Genomic DNA, 22,877 nt, shown 5'->3' with positions numbered 1-22,877 from the left:
TGAGATCAAGCCGAAAATATTACAAATGGCGTAGTCTATTGTTCAGTTTGGGGGGCTGCCTACTGAAGATCATAATTTCCACAAAGCCACTTTCCTAGAGCTGTGTGAAACGTTTAAGATGAATGGGATGAGTTATGATGCAATCAGATTGAGCAAAGGGCTGGCTAATTTGGTTGCAAGCCAATTCTATCACAACATGGGAGGAGTTAGCCCCGAAGTTCCTAGCAAAGTTTTGCCCTCCAGAAAAAGCTGCAATGTTGAGAGGGTAAATTAATAATTTCTACTAGATGGAAGGGGAATCACTGAATGATGCATGGGAGAGATTCAAAGAGTTGTTAAGGAAGTGCCCACATCATGGCATAGAGAAGTGGATGCTGGTCCAAAACTTTTATAATTGTCTGTATGGTACTACTCATACCATAATAGATGTTGCAGTAGGAGGTGCGTTCATGAGCAAAATTCTAATGAAGATTATGAATTGTTAGAGGTGATGACGATGAATAACTACTAGTTTCCAACTGAGAGGGAAATACCAAAGAAGGTGGTTTATATGATTGAATGGGACGCTATTTCAATGCTTATAGGTTAAGTGACAACTTTAACGAAACAATTACAACAGACCAATCTCCCATCCAAAGCCATCCAAGTTCAAAATTTATGTGAGACATGTGATATCGGTCATCCTCTAAATCAGTGTCATGTCCTAGATATGAATAACATGCCCATGGAAGAAGTGCAAGCCATAGGAAATTACCAAATACAAAACAATAACCCTTTTTCCACGTCATACAACCAAGGTTGAAAGAACCACCCAAATTTTTCTTGGACAAATAATCAAACCACAAAAAAATCTTATCCTCATCCGTAGCCACAATATGAACCACCACACAATAAACAAGCTTTCCCACAACCCCAACAATCTTATCAACAAACTCCACCTGGCCCTTATCAACCATAAAATACATCACCACAACAGCCGATGCCCATGAAACAACTCGAAGCACAACCTGATTTACTAAATCAATTCATGACTGAAACCAGGGCATTTATAAGGATTTTGGAGACTCAGATTGATCAGTTGGATACTTTGATGAAAAACAGGGCTCAAGGAAATTTTCCTAGCACTACTGAGGTAAACGCAAAAGAGCAATGCAATGCAATATCTTTGAGGAGTGGAACACAGTATGATGAGCCAAGAAAGAATGAGTCAGAGGAGGTGAATCAGGAACAAAAGATAAAAGGCACAGTAAAATAGATGGAAGTGGGTGGGTCAAATGTTACTAAGAACCTAGATAAGCAGCTAAAAATAAGCATAGATCACCATATCCTCAGAGGCTTCAAAAGAATAAGCTTGGCAAGCAGTTTTCCAAGTTTTTTGATGTATTTCAAAAGCTTCTCATTGGCATATCTTTCGTTGAAGCACTTGAACAAACACCTAGTTATGTGAAGTTTGTGAAAGAAATTATGTCAAAGAAAAGGAAACTGGGGGACCATGAGATAGTGGCACTTACTGAGGAGTGTAGTGCGATACTTCAGAAGAAGCTACCTTCCAAGCTTAAAGATCCTAGTAGTTTCAATATCCTATGCTTTATAGGGGGCTCAGTGCTGACAAATGCTTTATTTGATTTAGGGTCCAGTGTGAATCTAATGCCTCTATAAATCTTTCGCGAGTTGAAATTGGGAGAAGCTCGACCTACTACCATATCCTTACAAATGGCGAATCGTTCTATTAAACATCCTCGGGGAGTGATTGATTATGTATTGGTGAAAGTGGACAAATTCATCTTTCTCGAAGACATTATTATTCTTGATATGGAGGAAGATGAAAATATTCCAATAATAAGATGAAGGGCATTAATTGATGTACAAAAGAATGAGTTGAAGTTGCAAGTGCGAAATAAGGAGGTAGCATTTAATGTCTTTGAAGCAACGAAAATTCCAACTTGTTGTAGAGTTAATGTGGTAAAAAGATGAGAGAACAAGTTGGAAGTCTCTAAGCATAGGTCTGTGGTTAAAACTGGTATGCAAAAAATGCGTCATCGTTTAAAAATGTTCTTTAGTGAGAAGATTCAAATGTTACATGAGCGGGGAAAAGTTCCACCAATTTGTAATAACAAGAAACGAGTGTCCACTCATGACATTATGGCTATAAAGGACGTGAGGGGTGGACTTGATCCAAGTTGAAATTGAAGAGGAATTTAGTGTCCAACTAAATGACGTTAACGACAGCGCCATTTGGGAGGCATCCCAATCTTTTTATTATTTTGTTATTTTGTTTATGTTTGGACAATTTTTTAATGTTTATTTTTAATATTTTTTAATGTTTATTTTTAATAATTTTAGACTTTAATTTGTCAAATTTCAATCGTTGAAATCGTGAAAACTTGAAAAAACATAAACAATACACAAGTACCTATTTTGAGCCGTGGAGCCTCCCTATTAGGGTCACGGCCCTAAAAAAGTCAGAGGCCTAAGGATTTTTGTAGAGAACCAGGAGCCACGGAGCCCTAAGAATGAGTCACGTCACGCCTACCCAGAAGAGAAAAACTACCCCCATACTGATGTGGTGCGTGATTCGGTACATCCTCTTTCCTTATTCTTTTCGCGACACGTTGGGGGCAATGTGTAATTTATGTTTGGGGGAGAGTTATGTGTAACGCCCTGGTTACTCCAAGACCGCTACTGTGAGCTTTGAACCGTGCTTAACTTTCTAGTCGAGTCATTTGGTTATAAATGTGCATCTAAGTGTTATTAATAGGCTAAGGTGAAAAACTCGATCAAAAGGAAATGATATATTTTATTTAAAACATAAAATTGTACATGGGCCCATAAAAGCGTTTGCAAGTTATTTACAATCCAAAATGGTCATTACAGTGTAAAATTACAACTCGCTGACCTAAGCGGCAAAAATAGGGTTAACCCCTAGTTCCTCTGAGAAACACCTTGGTCGTGGTGATCAAGCGGTCGTATATGTACACATCACCACCTAAGCTCTCCACTCAAGGCTGGGTGAGCTTTTCTTTCCCTTTACCTGCACCACATAGCACCCGTGAGCCAAGGCTCAGCAAGAAAACTCATTACTGCATGTATATAATAGCAAATGATGATCATGATAATCATACAGAACTTATACCCCTAAACAAATCACTCAATATCACTTAAATCTTCTCGTAACCAACCTCGGCTTATAACCCTAATCAGATAATATCGAGATTCTGATAATCATGATGGGGCATGTAGCCCTAATCAGATGAGTGACTGATGAGTAAGTCACAAAATTTAACAAGATGAGTCACAAACTTGAATTAGATAAGTGGCTCATGTGTGAGTCACGAACATGGGCTCGACACCCACAACCGTGTGACGATGTAGTCACTTGGGCCTTCTCACCCTGGCTCTAAGCAACTAGCCATTAAACTAGACAAGCGCTTTTGTTTTTCATTGAACTTAGGGTTGGTCAAGCATTTCATGCTAAGGACGATAATGCTAATGTCGATTAGATGTAATCTTTTTGGCTTGCGTTAAAAACGCTAATACCGTTCTTGACTCATAAGTCAATACCATATGACCAATGCTTATTACTACTGTCGAACTTGACTAATGAGTCACAGCTTCACAGTCAATACTCACACCATTGCCGAATCCTGACTCATAGGTCAGTGCCATACACAAGTAAGCAAGATTTTCGAAGCATTTGATATGCAATCAATGTCCACATATACATCATTCAACATGCCTCATGAATAACCATGCATGTCACATATGAGGTGCTATTTTCTTACCTCTCGTTCGAGCGAGAAATTATAAAAAAATGACCCTTGAGAATGATCGATCCTTTGATTCCTTAGCGTTCACCTATTCATAACCAAATATAACTTCCATCAATAAAAATGTTCAATAAAAGGCTCTTGAACTAAACCTCACTCCCGGGACATCGAATCGTACCCAAATGGTGAGTAGATTCGATCCCGAGCCTTAGAAATTGAAACCCCGAGCCAAAAACCCTCAAAAGTGCCTAAAATAGAAATCTGGAAAAGCAGGGTAGCGCTGCCCCCCTAGTGCCCCAGCTCTACAAGCAGAGTTGAATGGCCCCTAGCTAGCGTTGTAGCGCTACAACCAGGGTTTTCAACCCTGGTTTTTTCCTCCTTTCATTCTTCCATTTCCAACCTTAAAATCATGCTTCCAAACCTCATTCAAACTCACAAAAGAACCCAAAAACCAAACATACAAGTCCTAGGCATCATAACCTATTCAATCATTGCCAAAAACTCCCATCAATTCTCAACTATCCAATCTAAAATTCAAGCTAAAAACCAAATTAAAATAGAGTATAAAACCAAAGTTTCTATGGCTATAATCTTACCTCAAGCTCAATATGGAACCCTCTTCAATGGTGGAACACATCCCTAGACCCTCAAGGCTTGGTTCCCTAGCTTTATTCCTCAAATGAAGCTAAAAAATCCAAAGAGAAAAGGAGGGAAAAATGGTGCTTGAGAGAAGAAGAAAATTTACTCTATTTTGGTTAAGTTTCTACAGCCATCTTAGTTCTCATATATTCCTTAGGTAAAAGGACAATATTCCCCCCTAGGTAATTTAAAGTCTTTTAAAGGCTTATAAGGGTAAAACCGTTCTTTTTCCCCTATCTCGTTAATCTTAATTAACGATCTCTAATTCCTGTTATTTCCAATATTCTCAAATGATAATAAATCATATCCCATTACCCTTTAAAACCCGGTAATTTTCTAATCACCAAATTACCCCGAGACTCACCCCAAGCCCCAAAATTAACCCCGTTATGACCAAACTGCTAACTTGCATTCAAAGACCGTGTCATGCCGAATAGCTCTAAAAAATCCACATTATAATGTGGCCTCATCAATAATTCACCAACATGCATGAAAATATACAATTATGCCCTCAACGGGCCAAATTACCAAAATTCCCTTATAATGAAATGTGGACCCACATGCATGCATTTATCATCATATGATAATATATTTCACATAAACATGCATATAATGATTTAATGGCATAATAAATCAATTATGGCCCTCCCAACCTTCTAATCCAACAATTAAACCTCATTAGGGATTTTGGGTCATTACATTAAGAGTTTACTTTGTTTTCGTTGGTTTCTAGTTGTTTTTCATGTTTTTAGTTTTTCGTAGTTGTTTATAGTTTTGAATCAAGTTGTTTTGAAGCTGATGATACTTATAACCATGTGATATGAGTTATGTTTTTAGAACTGTGTGAATCTGTGTGCTTGGTGAAATTAATATAGTGATTAGCTTTGATTTGAGTTTTAATTTCCATGAAATCCTTAATTGATAAATTTCTTACAATTCTTTAATATATGCTTTTTAAGTGGATTTGTTGATCGAGATTTGAAAATATTATAGAACTTGCATATTTTGTTGATTGAGCTTAAATTTGAATGATGCGTGCTTAGGAAGATGATTTAGGCAATTCTTTGGAACGATTGAGCCTTCCCAGCCATCTTTAATGTACTAAATCCCTAGTTACCCAATTTTGAGCCTAAAGTGATTCTTTTGTTGTTTGACACTTATTTTGAGCATAATTGAAACTTTGTTATTTATCTTTCCTTTTGATATACCATGAACCTATGAAAAGTGATTGGGGGATGGTTTGTAATGGTGTTTATATTTGAAAATTTGGGTCAATGAAAGAATAAAAATTGAGAGATGAAAAAAAAATATATGTTGAAAATGAACTACATTCCAAATAATAATATAAACAAATAAGTTTGGGGGAGTGTAGTATCATTAGAAACAAAATTTTGGAGTATGAATTCGCTCAAAGTATGAAATTTTGCGAAAGTTGGGGATTGTTTGGGGGAATTCAAGTTGAGAAAGATTGGTTTGTTTGAGTTTTATGCTTATGGTATAGTTGAGCCTAATTGACTTTTTATTTACCTACCTAAGCCCAAACCTTTCGTTATAAGCTTAAAAAGTCCTTTTGATTCTTGATCGTGTGTTATCATATTAGGAAATATTGATGAATTATGCAAGCATATGAAATACTTTGTTTTAATGGAATGATTTGGAAGATTTGACATGTATATGGTATTGTGATTGTGTGTTATTTACTGGTTAATGTTGTTTGGTGTAGCAAAGACTGAAGTTGATTATTGAATTGATTTTACTGAAATTCTAGATGAAACGTTGTTGAAAATCATGAGATTGTATTCCATTGTGTTTTTGAAGTTGGGCTTGTTAGGTTATAATTTGATTCATTTTTGTGATTAGTTTGTTTTAGAAAGTGTCAATAGGTTTTACTCGAGGACGAGTAAAAGTTAAGTTTGGGGGAGTTTGATAGTTAGATTTTATAGAGTTGTTTTAGGGAATTTTTGATCTTATTTAGTTATGTTTGTGCAGTATGACACTTTTGTTGCCCGTGTTTGATAATATTTAAGGATTTATGGAAAAATTGATCAATGGCCTTGTTTGGCCTTGAAAAGATTTGATTTTGTGAAAAAAGGCATTTGAGTCGCGATGTTGAGCATTAGAGTCACGACACTGCGATTAGACAGAAACGTCAATTCCTGAGAAGTCGAGGGCTGCAATGCTACTTTTTAAAGCAGCGACGGTATATATTGGAGAATTTGAGTTGCACCACACTAGCATTAGAGCTGCATTGCTTGTTGAGGTAGAGAAGAGACAAATTTTAATTCTTCGACATGGGCTGCCACACTTCATTTTTGGGCCGGGGCGCCTGAAGCAGTCAATGTGCAAATTAGGGCATATTGAGCAGGGGAAAAATGGAATTTCACATTCAAAGAAAAAACTACTATTCAAGCTACATTATCATGATTTTTGAAGGGGGACCCTAAGGAGAGACTCAAGGAACACTCTATGGAGGCAAAAGCTTGGAGATCAACTAGTTCTATCATTATTTTTCTACATATTCTGTTACTTTGTCTTGTAATGATGATTATATTTAGTTTGATGAATTTGATTATGTTTAGCATGAACTAAATTTCTTATTTAGGGTGTTAATGAATTCTCTTGAAACCTTATGATGATCTAATGCTGTTTTTATGAATTTCTTTCAATATTTTGAATTGTTTGACTTGTGTTTAATGCTTGATCACCATTTACATGATTTATATGATTTTAACTTGAGATCTGAGAAGTGAAGGACAAATATGCTATAGTCAAATAATCATAGATTAATATTGGACGAGAGTACCCGTATGATTTGTGTAGCTTAGGGATTACGTGTTTAATGCCTACAATATGTTAGTTTACCACAGAGATGTAGGAGATTGCATATTGTAGAGAATTATAAGTCCTAGTAAGAATATAATTTACAATTGTAATATGCTATCACAATAGAGATAGGAATTCTTAAATTTACATTAGAGAGACATAGGTGGATAGTTGATGAAATTAATAAGCCTAATTCTTATTCCATTGAATTTAAATTTTATTATTGATTCTCTATTGTTCTATTTTTTATTGTTTTATTCCTTTAGTTTTATAAATTTTGAATTCATCCTTTGTCGAATCAAATAAAATTAAAGATTAATTTTTGGTAGTTAATAATAGTTTAATATTAGGAATAGTGCCCTTAAAGCAATTGTAGTTGACAAATGTTTTAAATGAAATAAATAAATAAATTGAATTATTATTATATATATAGCCTATGTCTGATATAATATTGATAATATTAAGTAAATATCATAAAATTCGAAAGTTTATCTATGTGTTCTTAATATCATATTGGTATGAGAGGATCAAGATTAAGATAACAAACTTGAAACAGTTCTCAGTAAAATAAAGTTATGGAATATTTAGATTAATTACTGCTAGTACAGTTCGCTAGTATTATGAATACAAGTGACCTAGATCTGGGTCACTAGTGTAGTAGGAGACTTTAGTGAAGGTACTTTATATATAGTAATATATAGAAATGGACCAGATGTGATTTGTTAATACTTGTTTATGTTAGGATTTTGGACGTCCCGTAAAATCTCTTAACATAATTTGCCGAAAAACATAACCATTTTCTAAAATAAGGTAACCGAAAATCCATATAATTTTCTTTTAAAAAAAAACATGAAAGAGATCAGAGGTATTCACATAATTAAAAGAAAATTACAATGTCATAATTTTAAAACATTCAACAAGCCAAAAACAATTTGTTAGTTATCATATCGGTTCTAGACCCAAAAACATAAATTCCCAAAAGGTCGGTCCACAGGTACATCCTTGCAGATAAACTCCAGCGCTCACTTATCCACTTTGACTTTGATCTTACCTACAACACGAAAAAATTAGGTAAGCGAAACACTTAGTAAGAACAATTTAACAAACATAACCACATAAAGAGAGCAAGAACATAACTAACTGTAACTAGGCAGATAATCAACCAAGAATAGGATTCTGATGAAATCGAACCCTAACATACAATTTAAGAACATGCGGACGTCCTGGAAAACTTATGGTCATGCCTCATAACAAAAATTTGTATCCTAAAAGTACACCTTCACACAGAAAATCCCAAAGAATACATACAGTCTCAACTGGTAACATACATACTTACATACTTAGTCAAATCATAACATACACACTTACTTAGTCATTCATATCTTAGCATACATACTCACTTAGGGTTCTAGAAGAACCTTCAACATAACTTAACATAGCTTAACATATCTTAGAATATCATAACATATATAACCATAGCGTCGATGGGTGTAAACTAGTTACACCGGTTACCTAGACTCCTAGAAGGATAAGGCATAATTTCTTAGTATAGAGATTTGATTTCGTAATTAACTTACTTACGTGTCATGGAGTTTAACCAAAATCTTATGCCACGGGTGTTAAGTCAAACATGTTACATGTTGTGGTGGCCAACTGACCTTAGTCAAATAATCATTGGTGGCAAACTGGTTTCTCACTTAGTTCCCTAGTGGCTAGTTGGAGTTCATAGATGACACGGTAACTAGCCGGACTCAGAATCAACTTACTTATGTGTCGTGGAGTTTATTCAGACTCTTATGTCACGGGTGTTAAGCCAAACTTCTCACATATTCACATAGTCATCGGTGGCGAACTAGTTTCTCACTTAGATACCTGGTGGCTAGTCGGAGTTCATAGTCGTCGCAGTAGCTATCCGGGCTACTGACCTTAGTCATTAGTATGTGAACCCTCTAGGACCACGGTCTTGAGTAAACCTTCTAAGACTAGTTCAAATTACTAGCTTATATCTTAGTTATCAAAACTAGTTAGTAATGTGTTGCAGCTAAACATATCATAATTCGTCTTACCCGGATTCCTTAGCGTTTGCTTGTGGAAACCTTCTATCTAGAGGCGAGCCTTCACACTTAGATAAAACTGTAGTGAAACCACACAGTGACTCGGATCAAACTATGGCATATTCTTATAGTTAATATTCCACGATAGCTACATTCAATAAAGTTCTCTTAGAGACTCTATACTGACATTTCTGTCATACACTTTACAGTGTATAAGACCAAATTCTGCTTTAAATCAAATTACGGTTTCTGGAGAAAAATCATCCTTAATGCAACATGCTCTCCATGTTGTGCAATTTAATATTTTATCTCTAGAAAGCTCTCTCAATCATATTACGCGTATTTTGGTTGATCACAAATGAAGTTTTAAACGACTCTTAATCTTAGAAAAACCACCCACTTTTTACTCAAGTACGGAGTTTACCGTTTTCCATTCTTTACCCAAAAATACCATGTTACGACCTATTAGAATTTATTATTCATTAACGATAATACTTCTTGATTTACGGTTTTATAAAACCTAACTCCCATTTTTACCATCTGTAAATCCATAACCTAGGATCTCTATTACCTCATTTTCGAAGAGAAAGGGAAATTGGACCCCAAGTTCAGAAAATGGTAAAAAAGAATTCTCAATAACCTTACACTAATTTGGGATTTGTTAAATATCCAAAACTTTAGCTATTGTTTTTAAAAAAACTTCATTTCCAATTCCGAACCTAACTTATTCACTATTCATTTTAACGTGATAAAAATCTCGCTTTTAAGGTCATATTCAATTTAGGCCCTAACCACAACCTTTTAAAATCCTATTCACGTATTATGCATCCTAATGATGGGAACTAGGGAGAAGCTCACGTCAAAAATTCAATTTAGGTTAGGAGAACTAACCTCTCAAAACTCATTTTATTTTTGTTAAGGTTTGAAATTTCTATTTTCCCCAGTTTTAGGTAACTTAGAAAAATTACTACTCTTAAACCGTGATATATTTTATTCTAAAATTTTACCAGGGCCTTAAAACCTATCTTAAAAAATTTCTCTCCAAGTTTCAAAATTTTTGGGAAGACAAAACCCATTAAACCTTATACAGAAATCTGGGCAGTGCTTGCGGCCCAGGAGTTTTTCTCAGATTTTTAGGGTTCATAGAAAACTTATTTCTCTTAAATCATAGAACAATTTTTTTCTAACATTTTAGAATAATCTTTAATCATATCTAATTTAGTCTCTCTAAAAATTTCATAATTTTTTGGATAGGAGAACCAATTAAAAAATGTAAAACAATATGGGCAGTGTTTGTTGCCCAGAAATTTCATTTTCATATTATTAGAGAAAAATTTGAAAAACTATTACACTCTAACCATTTTTCATTTTCCTTCATAAATTTTCTGCAATACTTGTACATATTTTAACTAACAGTTTACCAAATTTCATGGCTTTTGGCTAAGTAAAATGTGTTCAATATTGAAAACAATCTGGGCAGTGCATGCTACCCATAAATTTTCCAGATTGCATGAAGATGCCAAAAAGTTCATAACTTCGGTTTCAAAACACCTTTTTCGATTCTCAAAAGCCTAAACTCAAGTACTCATCTAGAACTATGCAAAAATATAAATTATTTCCACAACCAGAGGTAGTAGGGTACGATCTAACCCATTGGAAATCATACAACAAAAACTTGGCAGCATGTATTTCTACACATTCTATCAAAAATAAACACAACTAGCAAAACCATAGCCACATGCATGCATGCAAATCAACAAATCAACCAATCTAACCCTCAAGCATAAAATAAACTTCAAAAACCAACAAAACAACCTATACAATCAGATCTAACATCAAAAACACCTCAAAACCAACCAAGAATCTACCTTTGATGGTTTAAGCTTGGAGATAAGGTTGCCTTAGCCTTTCAAACTCCCCCCTTGTGTTCTATAAACTCTAACCGAGCCCCAAGGTTCCACATGCAGATTTTTAAAAAGGAAATGTTAGGGTAGAAGATTGAGATGAGTTTAAAATTGCCAAAACTCTAAGATCTTTACCTTTGTTCTCACTAAAACATCAACAAGTTTCAAATCTTTGAGATACACCTAGAACCACCACTCTTGAACCCTAGAACACAAGATCAAAGTCATGCATGGCTATTAAATCACATGCTTGCAACATAACCCTTAGGGTTTTGGGTTTGAAGAGAAGGAGAATGAAAGAATGTACTAGGTTTGAAACTTAAACTTGCCTATTGTGCTCTTGAGTTTTCTTCCTTCCTTCAATGGAGAGTGAGAGCTCTTGCTCCTTGGAGAGAAAAATGGCAGAAAATGGAGGGTAGAAGGAGAATAGATTTCAGTTTCGGGGGGAGAGAGAAAGTAGACAATCATTTTCTTGAGGAAAAATAAATTTAAAAAAGAAAAAGAAAATGATTAGATGTGTAAGAGGGGATGATTGGAGGTTTAGCAATGGGTGAGGTAGCCTCTTACTCTTCCTAGGGTAGGTTTCATAAACACTTCAATACACTAAGGCATAGCCTAGCTGCCCATCATACCCTCTCTCCTCCTTTGGAAATGATTAAATGCCCTTGCCCCTTTTAACTCACTTCTAATCCACTCAAGGGCCTTTGGTAATTTCACTCTCCAAATTTAACCAAAATTTTACTATATAGTTTCCAAATATCTCCAAGCTAAATTAAAATAAATGCGACCAAAAATAAGTTTTGTCACATAACACATAATTTTGGTAATTTACTCAAATTGACCAAAATGCCCTTAGAGGCTTGGGCAAGAATTTCCATTCTTAAGCCCGGTAGATTGGAATTAAATCATCAATAATTTTTTCTTAAACTTATTGTATCGACTATAACATCCCAGTGCCAGACAAAATTAATATTTTTATGTCATAGTATTTCCTATTTAATTAATCTGAGATTTTTACCCGATTAGGATTTTTGACCCGGTCCACGACGAAAGGTCTCGGTTTCTAAAAAAAACTACACTTACCACAACCTGGTTAGCATTAAAACATTACAACTTCTTGTAACATAAAATGTTCCCCTGACATAATACATAATAAAGGGAATTTAAATACCAGAACTTCGGTTTACCTGGTGCCCTAAATGGAGGGCGTTACAATACCTACAATTTATACAAGTTTCGTCCTCGAAACTTAGAACAACTATGGGTATAACTCACACATCTGGTCTTCGAGTTTCCACGTTGCTTCTTCTACGTCATGGTTACACCATTGCACCTTTACCAAAGGTATTGTTTTGTTCCTTAACACCTTGTCTTTCCTATCCAGAATCACGACCGGTTTTTTCCTCATAGCTTAGCTTAGGATTTATGCTAAGTTCATCATAACATAGCACATGAGTGGGGTCATTCACGTACTTCTGTAATGTTGACAGATGGAATAGATCGTGAACTCTAGAGAAATTGGGCAGAAGGGCTAGTCAGTAAGCCTCCTTTCCAATGCGTTCTAGAACCTAAAACGGTCTTATGTACCTAGGGCTCCACTTGCCCTTTTTCCCGAACATTGTAACTCCTTTCAGTGGAGCTATCTTTAATAGTACCTTGTCCCCAACTTCATATTTTAATGGTCTCTGACGATGATCAACATATTTGCATTGTCGATCTAGAGAGGTCTGCAACCTTTGACGGATTGATCTAATGTCTTCTGTAGCTTGGTCTACGTCTTCTAATCCCAAGAATTTCCTCTCACTGGTCTCATACCAGTGGATTGGAGATCAAAACTTTCTTTTATATAGTGCTTCATACAAAGCCATTTTTATCGAGTCATGATAGAAATTATTGTTGGCGAACTCAATTAATGGGAGTTTTACAGTCCACGAGCTTTGAAAATCTAGCATGCAAGTTCTGAATTGTTTGTTCGCTCTGGCCATCAATCTGTGGATGGAAGGTAGTACTAAACTTGAGTTTAGTTCCCAATCCCATTTGCATTCTTCTCCAAAACGAGGAGGTAAATCTTCCATCACGATCGGCACTATAGAGATGGGAACCCCATGTAATCGCATTATCTTAGAAATATCCGCAACATATCCGCAACTTCTTTTTTCTTAATGAGCAAACAATGAGTGGATTTTGTCAATCTATCCATGACAATCCAAATTCCATCATGCCCCACCATAGTGTGTTGTAACTTGATAACAAAGTCCATGGTCACCATTTCCCATTTCCACTCAGGAATCTCTAGTGGTTTCAATAACCCTGCGGATCGCTGATGCTCCACTTTGATTTATTGCCATTTCAAACAGTGTGCTACGTACTCCACTACATCTTTCTTGATTCCTACTATCCAAAAGTTTTTTTTTAAAATCCTCATACATCTTAGTAGTTCTCGTATGCATAGCGTAAGGAGTACTATGAGCTTCATAAAATATTTGCCTCTTGATCTCCTCATCATTGGGCCCGCATATTCTTCCCTTGAAACCTAACACTCCATCATCCGAGATGTGAAACCCTGGTCGCAAGTCTTTCATCATCTCATGCACCATTCATTGGATCCACGGATCTGCTAGCTGTCCCCCATGGATGGCTTTAATGATCATGGGTTGCACGGATAACCTTGCCAATCTTCTCACTGTTATCTCCAAATCCAATTTGGATATATTGGTTTGTAGTTCTTGGGGTATTTCTTTCATTGAAATTACATAAGCAATTGGCTACCGACTCAACGTGTCAGCTACTTTATTATCCTTGCCTGGGTGGTACAATATATCGCAATCATAATCATTAAACAATTCTAACCATTTCTGTTGTCTCATGTTTAACTCTTTCTGGGTGAAGAAATATTTCAGACTCTTGTGATCCGTCTATATGTCATAGTGGATCCCATAGAGATAGTGTCCTCCGATCTTCAATGCGAGCACTACCGCTGCTAACTCCAAGTCATGAGTTGGATAATTTTAAATATGCATTGGGCCAATTATTGTTTATAAGGGCATATCTATAATTTTTGCCCGTTGAGGGCATAAATGTGATTATATGTGTTAAATGATTGAGAGTACATTATTATGTTGATATATTCGTAGTATATGGCTCGTGGCAATCCCAACGAGTGGATTAGCGGAATAGTCATAGCAGGGTTTAATACCTGACTCGGGGTGAGCCTAGGGGTATTTTGGGAACTTATAGATTATTTTGGGGTTTATTGAGTAACAAGTAAGTATTTGATGATTAGTTTGGCATGTAGTGATTAATTGAGAAATTGTAGGATGAATCGAGGAAATAGGAGGAATCGGGGAAAATGATCGTTTTACCCATAGAAGTAATTAGAGGGCTGGGTTAGTATCAGGGGCAATTTGGTCATTTGGTTAAGGGAATTGGTCAATTGAACTTCGAGGAAATAACCATAATATAGTGGAACCTCTCAACACTTTCTTTCCCTCTCACTCACGTACTTTCTCTCTCTACTTCTCTTATGCCTTGAAGCTGAGGGAAATTTGAAGGAAAAAGCTTGGTTTAGGCTGGGAAAAAAATGCTAGGAATTAAAGCTTAGAGGTTGAAGAATCAAGCTTGGACATCAAGTAATTTCTGAAGAGATTAGGCTATCAATTGAGGTAAGGTTCTAAGATCTAATTTCTGAGTTATGGTTGGGTTTAGATAGGTTTAGAAATGCTTGGGTTAGCTTCTGAATTTGGGATTTAAGGAGAATTGAATTGTTATTCTAGGCTTCAGATGTTTTTCTAAGGTGATATTTTGTAATCTGGACCTGGTTTTGGCTAGGGTGTATATTGAGGTTGAGGGTTGAAAAAAAAAACGTTGGAAACCCATGGATATCTGGGTTCATGGGGGCGCGCCGCGACCCAGTTCATGGGCGCTGCGACCCGCGTACCCCAGAAGGCCCTAGGGCTTGCTGACTTGAGGGTGCGTCGCAACCCTAGGGGTTAAGTCACGGCCTGCCTCCCCTTGGTGCATGAGGCTGGCACCTCTGACTTGAGGCGCACTGCGACCTTTAGGGCCAGGTCGCGGCCCACCTAGGCAACCATAGCCTAGGTTGGTTTTTAGGCTCGGGGATTCAAACTTAAGGGCTCAGGACGAATTATACTACCCGATTTAGCAGAATTAGAGGTCTCGGATGCTAGGATTTGTTTCTAAAATATTTAATTGGATTAGAATTTGATAGTTCCCATGATTGCTTGTGATATGGGTGACCATTAAGGCTCAGGACTGAGGATCATGCTCGGGACCGCTCAGGACTCTAGGTAAGAAAACTGCACCCAAGTGGTTGTGAATGGGACTGAGATTCCTTGTAATTAAACATACATGTTCTATGAATTATATATCTATTATGTGCGATGTGAAAGTACAGCCTAAGGGTGTCGGGGATGATGATAAGCGTACTGAAAGCAGCTCGGCCTAAGCGAACCATGATCAGTTAAATAACTAGAGGGCTCGGCCTCAGGGCGCCGACACCTAAATATTTGTATTACTGATTGAGTTATATATTTGAAAGTATATGTTTAATGTTGCCTATCTTAATACTTGTCTTTTGTTGATTAATTGAATTTATTGGATTAAAGTTTGTTATATGCACTTGTTGCTGTCAATGCTTATTGTTTATGGTTTTCTTGCCGAGCCTTGGCTCACGGGTGCTACGTGGTGCAGGTAAAGGTAAAGGAAAGCTGGACCAACCATGAGTTGGAGAGCTTTGGGGGCGAAGTGTACATCGACGACTTCTCGACTACCACGGCTGAGGGGATTACAAGAACTAGAGCTCAAACTGTATTTTTCCATTTAGACTGGCTACTGCTGTATTAATTGTCTAGAGTTGTTTCTGCCTTGCAAATCTTATTTTTAGGTTCCCATGTATAAAACTATTATTTTAATGAAAATCAATCATTTTATAATCAAAATATTTTAACCCAAACCTTTTAGATGACTTTAGAAACACATTTTAGTTCGAACGACCTCATTAGTAAGTCTTGCACTATTTAGAACACACAGTGTAACGGTCTTGCTTACCCAGGGCGTTATAACTTTGTATCAGAGTGGTCTACGTTTAAGGGTTCTTGAAGGCTGGCTGGGCATGTACACTCGTTGCTAAAGACGAGCTCGACTCAGTGTTTTGTAACCAAATATGTGATTATATGTTTAAATGTTTAAATGAAATATAAATGCTTTATCTGCATGATTAATAGGGAGCATGAGATATACTGATAGGGCCTGACCCTTGATTGCTATGAGAATATGTTAAGGCATGGTAGTTAGCATTGCGACAATATGTTAAATGATTGTGCTTTGTGGCCAGGATAATTGCGTTGGACCATGGAACGAATATGAACCTGTTATCATTGTTTGACCAGTCTAGTCATTTTTTGCAGATAAACTTTGACAGTTATGTGTCCAAGGCAATCAATACGAATAGCCAGCACTGGGGTCGAGGATAGAATGATGAGCAGAGCCAGAACCCTCCGCCAGTCCCTGAGAACTGGCAACAGTTTCTTGCTGATATGCAAGTGAGACTACAGAGTTAGGAAGAGCAGATTCGCCTTCTAAGGCAACATGTTCTGTCAGGGAGTGTCGCGCCTAATTTGCCACCTATTGTGGCACCAGCTGTACAGCCGCCTGAAATTCGAAGCAAGTGGGAGCAACTTTCTGAAAGATTTAGGAGACATCATCCTCCAACCTTTGAGGGTGGACCAGATCCACTAAAGGTTGAACAGTGGATGAGCATGATCGCCTCCATTCGGGATTTTATGAGGGTGAAAGGTAATGACAGGGTGGCCTATTCCACGTACATGATTTTTGAGGAGGCCCATATTTGGTGGGAGGTGGCATCACAGACTCGAGATATTTCTGTTATGAGTTGGAATGTGTTCAGAGATCTATTTAACCATAAATAATACAACATTGTCGTCAGAGCGACAAAGGTGAATGAGCTAACTAGGTTAGTTTAGGGTAGAATGATAGTTACTAAGTATGCCCTAAAATTTGACAGGTTGGCAAAGTTTGCACCAAATTTAGTGCCTACAGATGCAACTAGGCATGAAAAATTTTATTTGAGGGCTTAATGCTATGATAGGCTGAGATGTGAGGATCTTATATGCACTTGTTGCTGTCTTTGCTTGTTGTTTATGATTTTCTTGCTGAGCCTTGGCTCACGGGTGCTACGCTGTGCAAGTTAAGGCATAGGAAAGCTGGACCAACCATGAGTTGGAGAGCTTTGGGGGTACAGTGTACATCGACAGTTGATCGACCGCCATGGCCGAGGGGATTATAGGAACTAGAGCTCAAACTATATTTTTCCATTTAGACTAGTTATTGTTGTATTAACTTTTGAGAGTCATTTCCACCTTGTAAATCTTATTTTTGGGATCCCATGTATCAAACTCTTATTTTAATGAAAATCAATCATTTTATAATTAAAATCTTTTAACCTTAACCTGTCAGATGACTTTAGAAATACATTTTAGTACAAATTACCAGATTAACAGGTCTTGCACTATTTTAAACACATGGTGTAACGGTCCTGGTTACCAAGGGCGTTACAAAATCGCTGCAAGATTAGTACCAGATGTTGAGCGTGTTCTTCATGATTTCATGAGTATACAAGTATATTGTCTATAAACACGGTCACAAATTTGTCTAGATACTCCCCTAGTACTCTATGCATAAGATCCATGAATGTCGCGGGCGCATTTGAGAGTCCAAAAGACATCACCACGAATTCATAGTGGCCATACTGAGTTCAGAATGTGGTCTTGGGAATATCTGATTCCTTGAAATTCAACTAGTGGTATCCGGATCTCAAGCCGATCTTTGAGAATATCGTTGCTCCCTGCAGTTGATCAAATAGATCATCGATTCCGAGCAACATGTATCGGTTCTTGATCGTCACTTTGTTGTGTTCGCGGTAGTCTATACACATTCTCATTGAGCCATATTTCTTTTTCACGAATAGTACCGGGGCTCCCCAAGGAGATTGTCTTAGTCATATAAATCCTTTATCCAGGTAGTCTTATAATTGCACTTTCAGTTCTTTAAGTGCTGCCGGTGCCATCTGGTATGGTGCCTTTGAAATGGGTGTGGTACCTGGAATAAACTCGATCTCGAACTCAACTTCTTAGTCCGGTAGTATCCCTAGAAGATCCTCAGGAAACACTTCTAGAAATTTTCATATCACTACTATCTCATAAGGTTGTAGCTTAGAGTCCCTATCATTGTCTATTACGTTCGCTAGGTAGCCGATACATCCATCATCCAATAATTTCCTAGCCTTCATAGTGGAGATTATACAAAATTCTTCTCATAGGATGTGCCTTGAAACACAGACGGTTCTTCCCCAAGTGGGTTAAAAGTCACCTTTCATTGTTAGCAATTTAGCACCACCCCGTATTTGGTTAGCCAATCCATACAAAAAATAACATCGTACTCATGTAAATCTAACACTAACAAATCCACCGTCAACTCCTGACTTTCTACACAGACTGGTACGACTCTAACCCAAGACCGTACCATCATATCCTACCCTGAAGGTAAGGATACACCACATACATTTGCCATAGGCTCAGGCTTCCTATATATCTTATCAACATAAGATGCAACAATAAAACAATGGGATGCACCAGTGTCCATTAATGCATATGCTGAGTTATTAGCCACAGGAAGTTGACCTGATACCATGTCGGAAGTCCCAACTCCTTTATCACCATTGGTGAGTGCATAGACTCGTGGTACAGTTCCTACTGGCTTTGGTTGGTCATTTCCTACCTACTGACTATGAGTTAGGAAATACTTGGAGAAATGACCCGGCTTTCCACAGGTGAAGCAGTTGTTGTTGTTGCACTCGCCTGGCTGGCGCCGATTGCATTTGTTGCACTCGGCCAATAGTTGTTTTCTCTCCTTGGCTGGTTGTTGAAGTTTGAACTTCAGCTTTATGGCTCCATTCTTCATTTATGATCTCAACCATTGGAAAACTGAGAATATCCTAGAGTATTTGTCTTCCCCATACTTCGATTGCCTCTGGATGCAAACCTCCTAGAAGATCCGCTCCGGTTGTTAGAGTATCTTCCTCTGTCATTTGGAACATATGCTCGTTCTTCAGCCCTGTAGGGCTCCTTCTTTTCTTTTACTAACCAGAATTCTTGGTAGATTTCTCGCTCTACGACTTCATCATAAGTTCCGGGTCGGTCTTCCCAGTGTCCACGAACTGAACTCTCTTTCTTTCCAACCCCTTCATGAATTTGCGTACCCGGTTGGCTTCAGTGTGTACCAGATCCATAGAAAATCTTGAGAGTTTATCAAACTTGCGCACATACTCCTATATGCTAGATGACACTTGGACTAGAGCCAAAATTTCTACCCATTCCATTTGTGCCACGTCACATCCTTTCCTAGCAATCCCACCAAATGTGTGCTTCCTTCCTTAACATATACACTGCACAGATTATCTTTTCCCTTTCGGTATCCACCACAAAGTCAAAGATTCTCTCTAGCACGCTAACCCATTCCTCTGCCAGCAAGTGGTCCAAACATCCTTCGAACACGGGTGGATTTTGCTGGCTAAACCATTATGAGATCGGTTTTGATTGTTCTATCCTAGATGCATCAGCTGGCTGATTCGCTCCCACTAGTGGGTCTTCTTGCACCAGGAATTCCTGTTGTTTGGGAACGCTTTCCCGGGGTGCTGGGTGTACGTGGTTGTGTGGTGCTTCCGAGAATATCTGCATCAGTGCCACGAACATCTGGGCATTCGCTGCACTCTACTCATGCATAGTCCTTCTCAGATCCTCTATCTTAGTTCCAGATTTGTTTTTGGCTATGCTTTTTGTCCACGACCTCTCCCTCAGCCTTGACCCCTTTCTCTACCTTAGCCACGACCTATATCTTGGTCAACGGCTGCTCGCTCGGCTGAGTATGGTGGATTGATAGCTCGACCTACCCGGGCTCGAGTGTTAGGCGCCATTGTGAGTCTCTATACAACAATATGTAGTAGGGAATAATACCAACCTAGCATTAAATGAGCTAAACAAGTTTTGGTCATACAAAAGAAAGAAGAACCATAACGATTCAACTCAAAGCAGGTAATCCATCGCCAAACGGCATGTCGATGTCGCTGATCGTTCTCGAAGTGTCGAGGATTGTCGTTGTGAAATAACCTATTATAGTTAACCCTAGGTGTAAGGATCACAGGTAGGTTCTCTATACCAAGGTCATCTGTCTTAGGTATAATATCCATAACCTACAATTTATAGGATTGAGGTAAAATAAAATAAATTAAAGCAAACAGATATGAAAAGACAGTACTTACAGTGAGTGTAAGTCTATCTTGCAAAATGTATATGTGGGTTTTTCTATGTAATAGGATTAGCCCGGTGCTCTAATACCAACTATGACGTCCCGTAAAATCTCTTAACATAATTTGCGGAAAAGCATAACCATTTTCTAAAATAAGGTAACCGAAAATCCATATAAAAAAAACTTTGCAAAACATGCAAGTGTTCGGAAGTATGCTCATACTTCAAAGAAAATTACAATGTCATAATTTTAAAACATTCAACAAGCCCAAAATAATTTCTTAGTAATCATGTGAGTTCTAGACCTCAAAACATAAATTCCCAAAAGGTTGATGCACATGTACATCCTTGCAGATAAACTCCAACGCTCATTGATCCACTTTGCCTTTGATCTTACCTACAACACGAAACAACTAGGTAAGCGAAATGCAACTAGGCAGATAATCAACCAAGAATAGGATTCTGATGAAACTGAACCCTAACATAGAATTTAAGAACGTGCGAACGTCCTGGAAAACTTATGGTCATGCCTCATAACTAAGATTTGTATCATGAAAGTACACCTGCATGCAAAAAATCCTAGAGCATACATACAATCTTAACTGGTGACATACAAACTTACTTAGTCATTCATATCTTAGCATACATACTTACTTTTGGTTCCAGAGGATCCTTCAACATAAGTTAACATATCTTAACCTAGCATAACATAGCTTAACATATCTTGAAATATCTTACCATAGTGTCGAAGAGTGTAAACTAGTTACACCGATTACCAAACTCCTGGTAGGATTCGACATATTTATGTGTCATGGAGTTTAACCGGAATCTTATGTCACGGATGTTAAGCTGGACTTCTTACATATTGCGGTGGCCAACAGACCTTAGTTACATAGTTATCGGCGGTGAACCGATTTCTCACTTAGTTCCCTGGTGGCTAGTCAAAGTTCATAGTTGTCCCGGTAGCTAGCCGGACTCGTAATCAACTTACTTATGTGTCCAGGAGTTTAAACGGACTCTTATGTCACAGGTGTTAAGCCAGACTTCTTACATATTATGGTGGCCAACCGACCTTAGTCACATACTCATCGGTGGCGAACCAATTTCTCACTTAGTTCCCCGGTAGCTAGCCGAATTGCTTACCTTAGTCAGGAATATGTGAACCCTCTAGGACCACGGTCTTCACTAAACCTTCTAAGACTAGTTCAAATTATTATCTTATAACTTAGTTATCTAATCTAGTCAGTAACGTGTCGCAGTCAAACATATCATAAGGTAGCTAGCCGGATTCCTTAGTGCTTGCTTGTGGAAACCTTCTATCTAGAGGCGAACCTTCACGCTTAGATAACACTATAGTGAAACCACACAGTGACTTGGATTAAACTATGGCATAGTCTTATAGTTAATATTCCACGATAGCTACATTCAATAAAGTTCTCTTAGAGACTCTATACTGACATTTATCTCATACACTTTAACGTGTATAAGACCAGATTTCGCTTTAAATCAAATTACGGTTTCCTGAGAAAAATCATCCTTTGCGCAACATCCTCTCCGTGTTGTGCATTTTAATATTCTATCTCTTGAAGACTCTCTCAATCGTATTACGCATATTTTGGTTACTCACAAAAGACGTTTTAAACAACTCTTAATCTTAGAAAACAACCTACTTTTTACTCAAGTATGTAGTTTGCCATTTTAAATTCTTTACCCTAAAATACCGTGTTTCGACCTATTATAATTTATTATCCGTTAACGATAATACTTTTTTATTTACAATTTTATGTAACCTAACTCCCATTTTTACCATCTTTAAATCCATAACCTAGGATCTCTATTGTGTCATTTTCGAAAAGAAAGGGCAATACGACCTCGAGTTTAGAAAATGGTAGAAATGAATTCTTAATAACCTTAAACTAATTTGGGATATGTTAGATATCCAAAACATTAGCTATTTTTTTTAAAACAACTTCATTTTCAATTCCGCACCTAACTTTTTCACTATTCATTTTAACGTGATAAAAATCCCTATTAATTCATGAGAATATTATCTTGTATTGGTAAGAGAGAATTAAGATCATATATAATGAATAAAATAGTCAGTAACATATAAAAGTAAAGAATCTTTAATGAATAGTTTTTAGTGTTGTTTGCTAAGCATACACGATGCAAGTAATCTAGATTCAAATTACTGATGTGGATAGACATCTTAGTAAAGGTACTGTATATAGAGATTATATATGATAGGATCAAGGAGAATCAATTTATACTACATAAAAATTATGTCCTAAAATAATACAAACAAAATATATTTTTCTCACACCTAAAATTTATATTTTTGCCACATAA

General features: G+C 37.2%; 1 protein-coding gene and 1 non-coding gene across 2 annotated transcripts; one reads left to right on the top strand and one right to left on the bottom strand.

Annotated features, from left to right (window-relative positions):
• Window positions 1-254: 254 nt before the first annotated feature.
• Window positions 255-361, bottom strand: LOC133787598 (small nucleolar RNA R71). Its single transcript, XR_009872608.1, has one exon. It is a non-coding gene; the product is annotated as a small nucleolar RNA R71 (small nucleolar RNA).
• Window positions 362-979: 618 nt separating this feature from the next.
• On the top strand, window positions 980-1,659 carry LOC133785485 (uncharacterized). Its single transcript, XM_062224714.1, has 2 exons — window positions 980-1,246; window positions 1,333-1,659. Exons 1-2 carry the CDS (start codon window positions 980-982, stop codon window positions 1,657-1,659), a joined length of 594 nt encoding a protein of 197 aa, XP_062080698.1.
• Window positions 1,660-22,877: the final 21,218 nt, after the last annotated feature.

The sequence above is a fragment of the Humulus lupulus genome, chromosome 6 (assembly GCF_963169125.1).
Source record: "Humulus lupulus chromosome 6, drHumLupu1.1, whole genome shotgun sequence".
In the NCBI taxonomy this organism is placed as follows: Eukaryota; Viridiplantae; Streptophyta; class Magnoliopsida; order Rosales; family Cannabaceae; genus Humulus; species Humulus lupulus.
Note: the sequence above shows the minus strand (reverse complement) of the source record. Positions and strands in the feature narration are given on the sequence as shown.

Bases quoted from the DNA above. Each gene is read 5' to 3' on its own strand.
- LOC133785485 (XM_062224714.1), top strand. From the start codon at position 980: ATGCCCATGAAACAACTCGAAGCACAACCTGATTTACTAAATCAATTC. The intron at 1,247-1,332 runs GTAAAATAGATG...CCATATCCTCAG, and splicing joins AACAAAAGATAAAAGGCACA to AGGCTTCAAAAGAATAAGCT.